At 39.6% G+C, this 7,211-nt stretch overlaps 1 protein-coding gene across 1 annotated transcript; it reads right to left on the reverse strand.

Moving 5' to 3' along the window:
• Positions 1 to 228: 228 nt before the first annotated feature.
• LOC113073886 (protein ELYS-like) lies at positions 229 to 7,061 on the reverse strand (the record flags this gene model as incomplete). Its single annotated transcript, XM_026246633.1, has 10 exons — positions 229 to 733; positions 2,050 to 2,120; positions 2,214 to 2,329; positions 2,420 to 4,457; positions 4,545 to 4,798; positions 4,875 to 4,970; positions 5,089 to 5,178; positions 5,746 to 5,942; positions 6,025 to 6,743; positions 6,846 to 7,061. Coding segments are annotated over 10 exons (3,996 nt in total), but the record flags the coding sequence as incomplete, so codon positions are not given.
• Between the last annotated feature and the right edge of the window lie 150 nt (positions 7,062 to 7,211).

The following is a 7,211-nucleotide window of genomic DNA, read 5'->3' on the forward strand; positions in this document are numbered from 1 at the left end:
CTGTGTTCACCAGCTTAAGACCTCAAGATAGTGGAGACCAAGTGCCAAGCATCAAAGCAAGAAGTTCATCCAAGCAATATGGATGATTTTATTACACTTTCAACCACTGTAAAGTATCCAACTATACGAAATGTTTCCCAAGTAGTACAACCATAAACCTTATAATTGTTTGATCTGACTTTACACATTGCAAAATCTTTCCTGTAAACAAAACAAGTAACAAAATAATTCACAAGTATCAAATTTTATTTATAACATGGCTAAAAGGCTATTTACATTGGCATCAATTAGTAGAAACACATTTAAAAACTAAACCTTTCTTTTTTGGTGCTCAAGTCCCTCAGTGCTCCTTACGGTAAACGGCATAATTTATTATACAAAATTATTTATCCCAAATTAGAGGTTTATTTATTCCAAACATTATCCACTGATCATCTTAATTAGAAAACAGCAGGTTGCAGAGCTCTTATGAAAAAAGGAGAGCAGAAAAAAGAAATAAAATTGGGAAATGAGTCCAGATTAAACGATTCACAATCAAAGCTTCTTCCTCCTCGTTACAGGTTTAGGAAAAATGGCATCCATCATGCGTTTGCGACGTAGGTTCATCCTCAGGGAAGGGGTTTCCTTTTCTTCTGTTCTCTTCTCAGTTTTGGCGATCGGTTTAGCCGGACTGGCGAGGGGAGAGAGGAAACTGATCTCAACGGGAGGTGGAGGTTCTGGAACAGCTTTTGCTCTGTTAAAAAGACGACAGAAAATTAGGGTAAGATCATCAAACTAGGGCTGGGCGATTTTTAAGATTTTTTCTTTATAGAAATCAAGGAATCGCGATTTTGAATAGAAATATTTCCAAATGTTAATATTAGACACTTCAACAATATGGCAATCATAACAGTAAAGAGAAAAGAACAATCCAACCGCACAAGTGATGCGCCGTTTACACAGAATGCGATTATGTGTTGACAAAGATGCATCATGGACAAGTGGAATAGAAAAAACATTCAATAAGATGTGATTGAACTTTTAATTTGAGCGTTGCATTTTTACAATGCCGTTTCATGCATGAGATGCTGCAAGAGATGCTAGTGCAACAGTCAAACGTGTCAATTTTTACACAGAAATAAGCGCAATCAAATAAAACACCTGTAAAGAACTACTGTGTGTCTAATATTTCATTTTTGCATTATGGTGACAGGCAGAAAGCTGCTGCTCATGGTTTTCACAGAGCATTTATTGTTAATAGTTTACTTATGTTATAACTTAAGAAGTCAGAAAGGGTCTTATTACCAAGTATGTTTACACAGACAAGGAATTTGACTTAGTGACAGGAGCTTCCAATGGAGAAGAAAGGATGGACATAGCGCAAACTAATGCAGCTTAGTGTAGCAGACACTAGCAACAGTAATATAAGAAAAACAGAAAATTAAAATAATTAAATAATTAATATTATAAATAATAATAATAATTAAATAATGCACTATATACAGAAGTAGAAATATAGTGATATGTAACTGTTTGAATGAATTTACAGATATATTTACAAGTACGCAGTTTAGAAATGTACAATTTTCTGATTCTATGTATAAAAGCAGTCAGTTTCAATTTGAATTACCTTGACTACTGAGAATCTTTTGAAGCATTTTCATTGTAGCCTTTAACTTCTGAACATATAACGTAGGCTTTAAGACATTTATATAGGATGTAGTTTTAATTCATGCTTTTCTGCAAAGTTATTTAACAAGTGATGTGTTTAACATTTACATCCTGTTGACAACGTCGTGTGCTGCACTTAGAATATAATTTAACAATAGGGTTAATAAAGAAAAAGTTATTTGAATCATGTTGTAATAAGATTTTTAATTTAAAAATCAAAACTTTGCCAAATCGCCCAGCCATAAAACAAACTAAGGCAAGGTGATGCACAACCAACACATTATTCAGTTGCTAATTTCGTAGTTATAGCTTGTCAACCCAAAAACCTGCTTGAATTATAACCATGCACATAAGCAGCTACTTAAAACAATATCAATAGAACTACTTGTGACCATTCACCTGGTTGTCCTCTTCTTTCTGGGTTTGACAACCTCAGTTTCAACTGCAACATCATCTAGAGGGCCATTGTCCTACAACAAAAGGAAGAATTTATGAAGTTTAAAGTGTGATGAAGCACACATGAAAACTGCATTAGTACTTAAACTTTAGAAAGTTCTGCTTGCCTCTTTGGAATGAGAATCACCTTCACCTCCTGAGCTATGGGTTTGAGGCACTGAAGATGACAACAAAACCTCTGGAAGTTCAACTTCATTTCGCACAACAGTTTCTTTTCTCCTTCCTAAAATTAAAGGATTGCAGATAAAATGGATTGTAGGCACATTAAAGTGTTATAAAATACTGCAAATTGTGGCATTACATTATAGACTACCTCTTGTTCTTTTCAAATCAGCTATGGGAGTAACTGAATCATTGACAGCCGTAGAGTTTTGTTCTGCTACCTTGCTCACTCGTGTACGTCTAGCACTTGCAAGTGACTTGCTTGCATGTTCCTGTATTTCATTGGACACTGCCAATGTTGATTCTTCAATGTCTGCCATTTTGGTTTCATTCTGTGAAGGAGGTGCTGCAGATCTAGTAGGTCTTCTCTTGGCACGTATAATTTCAGTTACAACAGGAACAGTCTCCTCCCTTGATTCTTCATCTTTAAGTCGCTGTAAAAGGGCATCAGTTTGGGACGCTTCAGTCTCCACTTTTAAAGGAGTCAAATCGGGTCTTTCTTTATCAAGATCTTCACCTTGATTCCAGTGCCGGCTTCTCGTAAGTCTTCTTGAAACACTCTGAAGTTGTGCATCGTCAATAATAAAGGTTGCATTGTTCACTTTTTCTGCAGTGCTGGCCACGGTCTTCTTCCTGCTTCTTGGAGGAGTTCTAAGAGGTTGATTTAGGATAGTGGCTTCTTCTGCAGGATCTTGTTGGAAACTTTCTAACGCTAGTCCTCTGGTAGACTTGCGTGTAACCCTACTAGGGCTACTATGTGTTTTGGCTGGCTGTATCGTCTCCTCTGGGACTTCTTGATGAGCTTCTGGAACTTCAACACTTGGTGCTTGGGATTTTCTGGTACTGTGCCTGGTCTGCGTTTCTGAGTCATCACTGGCAACAGGAACAGTGGACAGGGCCTCATCATCATCATCATCAACAACTGTGCTTCTGGTTCGTCGAGATCCTTTCCTAGGTGTTGCTTTCTGTGGGGTCTTTCGTGCCGGACTTGCAGGCTTTGATACTTTCTCAGAAGGCATGTCTTGGTCATTCTCATTAGCATGCTGTTCCGAACCTGCTTTTCTTGTGCTTCTTCTGGGTGTAACAGGAACTTGATAATCTTGGAGCTGTTTGCCACTCCTTGTAATGCGTCTTGGTGTTGAAGGTACTTGAGAATCCATTTGCTCCTCTTCAGTAAGATCTTTCTCTCCATCAAGGATAGGTAAAGGGAATGTTACGGTTTTCCTAGTTCTCCGTGATGGACTGTGCTGAGCCTCTTTAATATTCTCAAGAACTTCCTCAGTAGCTTTTCCAGATCTTTCAGCTTTTGTTCTTGAAGGTGACTTGGTTCTTCCTGGTGACTTTGGCCTTCCTGGTGACTTTGGCCTTCCCATTTGTTTGGTTGTGGAAAGTTCCTCAACTTCTCCATCCAATAAGAGTGTAGTGTCTATTTGGTTAGACTCAGTTATTTTATCTTTTGCAGCGGCTGACACCTCTGTGTCCAATTTAGTAACTTCATTGACCATCCCTAAAACATCTTCTGAAGGCAAGACTTTCTCTGGCAGAGAAGACTCCAACACTTCCCCATGAAGAGGAGTATGTGCTTCTTCCTGCATCTCACAAGGACCAGATTCTATCCCATCACCATTTGAAAGATCTTTTGTTTCTTGAAGAGAAGATTCTGCTTCTGGTGTGACTATTTGTTCCACCATCTGGAGGACCTCAGCTGGTTGGTCTTCGATTTTAGGAGCACCCATGACAACAGGTTCAATGTCAGATACCAAGTCTTTTATGTCTTCCAATCTGTTGTCTGGAACTTGAACCATATGCTCCAAGATGACAACATCAGAGTTAGTTGTGAGCTGATTCTCCACATCCTGAGGTTGTTCTGGTTCATGTAGAGGTAGCAATGCTGCATTGTGGTCCAACTCTGAAACATCAGGCAGTTCCTCTACATCTGGATCAAGCATGAGCGTGAAGCCATCAGACTCTTCTGGCATTGTACCATCCGGTGCACTGCTGAGGTTCTGTAAAGTTCCTCCATCTACAAGATGTGTATCCTGCTCCGTAGCCAGCTCTACGGGTACCAGGAGAGTGGTGGATGGCTTAAGCTCAGTATAACACATTGCATCTTCCTCGTCTAGATCTGCAGGGGCAAGGCCAACCATTACAACTTCACCTTCTTCCTCTGGGATGTCAGTGTCTTGAACCTGCAGAGTAAAAACAAGCAAACAAATCTAAGTCTATGTACAACAGGTCAGTGTTTTAACAAAGTAAGATTTAAGTGATGCACTTACTTTCAGATGAGCCTCAGGTGTAACCAGTGACAGCACAGCATTGGCTTGTTCCTGAAGGTACTGTTCATGCAGTGGGGGTTCCTCCATGTAAAGAGCAGGAGCAGGCCGGTGGTTACTGCTGCCATTACCCTTTACTTCATCTATGATCTCAACCTCACTACCTGAGTCCTCCACCTTCTCATCTTCAGACTCTTCTTCATCCTCTGACGATTCAGCACTGGAGAGCTCATCAGTGTCATTCAAGCTCACTACAGCTATAGGAAGAATCCTGAGGTTAGTTTTGGATCATTATGTTGTTTTACTATAATGTTAAACCTGAGAAGGACTTACATCTGGACTCTGAGATAGCAGGCTCTGATGTCTGTGTTTTCAGATCTGCTGCATTCTCAGAAGTGGGCGGCACTTCCTTAATGTCACTACCTGGTTCTCTATAGGGTGTAGACAACACCAACAAAAGTAAAAAAATTTTTTTAAATGTCAGGACATGACAAACATGCATAAAGCAGCACCCAGAAAGCATGACGGGTAAGTCATTAACAAGCACCTTTGAGTGATCCCTCTCTAATACTGGACCGGTTTAAAGTTGGAGACCGATCTGGGCCAAATAAATGCTGTTCCACAAAGGCATCCAAATCTAAAATATAAATCCATTAGAAATTAAATTTCTTACCAGTGCAATTATCAGTCAAAAAACGACAGTTACAGTACAGTTTAAAAGTTTGGGGTCAGAATATGTTTTAAATGTTTTTGAAAGTCATGTTCACAAAAGCTGCAATTACTTGTAAATAAAATACAGCAATATTGTGAAATATTCTTACAATTAAAATAATCCATTATCGGTTTTAATACACATTAAAATGCAAGTTTTCACGTAATAGCAAAGCTGGATTTTCAGCCAATAACACTGTATGCTGATGGTGCTCGAGAAACATTTCTTTTTCTTGTCAGTGTTGAAAAAAGCTGTGCTGACTAATAATTTTGTAGAAATGATAATTTTTTTCAGGATTCTTGATGAATAGAAAGTTTAAAGAACAGCATTTAAAACAGAAATTTGTGTAACATTTACTGTCACTTCAATTTTAAACAATTCAATGCAATTAAAAGCCACATATGTAAAACTAAAAACTCTTACTGAACCCAAACTTTTGAAAGGTATTGCATGTCCAAAATAAAATAAATAAATAATAAAAATCCAAAGTACCTGATGTTTCCATAGATTCCTCTTTACATTCTTCATTAATCTCAGGTTCACTAGTCATTTGTTTGTGTTTCACCAACTCAACCGCTGGAATCTCAGATACAGAAGCCTCACAAACTAGCTGTTCTGGTACTGCCTCTGATATATTGGTGACATCTGGTTCATCAATAGTGTCATAAGCAGCATTTTCTTCTATAAGACTTGTTCACAGGCTCTATAGTAGGAGGAAAACTGAGAGCTTCAACAAAAATGGAGGATGTGTTTTGTGATTCTTCAGCTGGCTCCTGGATTTCCTGATCAGCCAAAGATTCTGAGCTTTGTTCCTGAACTGGAACAACAAGCTTTGGCTCCGTAACTACATCCGGCTTGAGAACATGAGCTTCTGAAGTTTCCTCAAGCTCCTCCTCAATTACTTGCCTCACATGATCGTTCTCAATATCGACATGCACCTCAAGCTTTCCTCTCCTACTTTGGGCTTCATGTGCATCTGAAGGTGTCTTTCCATGGGACGAGTCTTCCTCTGTATTGCTTTCATGAGGTATTTTCAGCTCTTCCTCGGGTAGCTTAACCAAGCATAATTCTGCCGTTGTGTTGTCTTCTACAGGAGGCTCACATTCCTCTGAAGTGTCTGGAAGTCTTACGGTCACCTCCCGATCCACACTGCTGTTTGCCTGTGTTGCCATAAAATCCTCAGGAGCATCATGAAACTCAAGAGTTGTATCTGACTGATTGGACACAAGACTTGCTTCCTGCCCCAGACTAGGTCGTCGCACAAGAGTGGGAAGCACTTGTTTGGATTCCGTTGCAGGGATCTCTTTGACAGAGGATCCACTGTGAGATTCTACATCAGGATTTTCTTTCTCTTCCAGTGAGGACATGTACGTCCTCTTTAGATCTGCTTCTTCCTCTTCAGCATCTGAATGTTCACTCCAGGCTGCAAAACTTGCTTTAGGAGGTGGAGAAGATCTCTTAGGTGTATTAAGTTCCCTGTTAATCGCAATCTGTAAAGAACCACAACCATATTATTAAAACTAAAAAAATATTTTATTACTTTTCATGGAAACTCATCTTATTTCATTTTAGACGTAAAAGAGGTATGTTACCCCATTGTTCCAGTGGACAAAGCCCTTGGGAGATTCCAGAGAATCAGCCTCCTCTATGAAGGTAATTCGGCTCTCTTTGGAGCGGAAAGGAGGAGTGACTGATCGGCCCGGGGAGGCAGAAGGGGTGGCCACAGGAGTGGGACGTAGGCTGCTCCTCAGAATAGACTGTGGGGTGAAGGCTGAGAAAACCGGGCCTGATGCCAAAGCTCGAGCTCTCTGAAAACCAGAGTTCAAAATTGTGTTGGGTAATTTCCTAAAACACTAGAGGAAGTACATGCTGCACATTTAAAGTTACAAACAAGTCTGTGAGCATTTGTGAAAAAGTTTCACAAACCATGCGGTCTCACCTTTACCACTTGCGGAGTT

The sequence above is a fragment of the Carassius auratus genome, unplaced genomic scaffold (genome assembly GCF_003368295.1).
Source record: "Carassius auratus strain Wakin unplaced genomic scaffold, ASM336829v1 scaf_tig00013168, whole genome shotgun sequence".
Classification (NCBI taxonomy): Eukaryota; Metazoa; Chordata; class Actinopteri; order Cypriniformes; family Cyprinidae; genus Carassius; species Carassius auratus.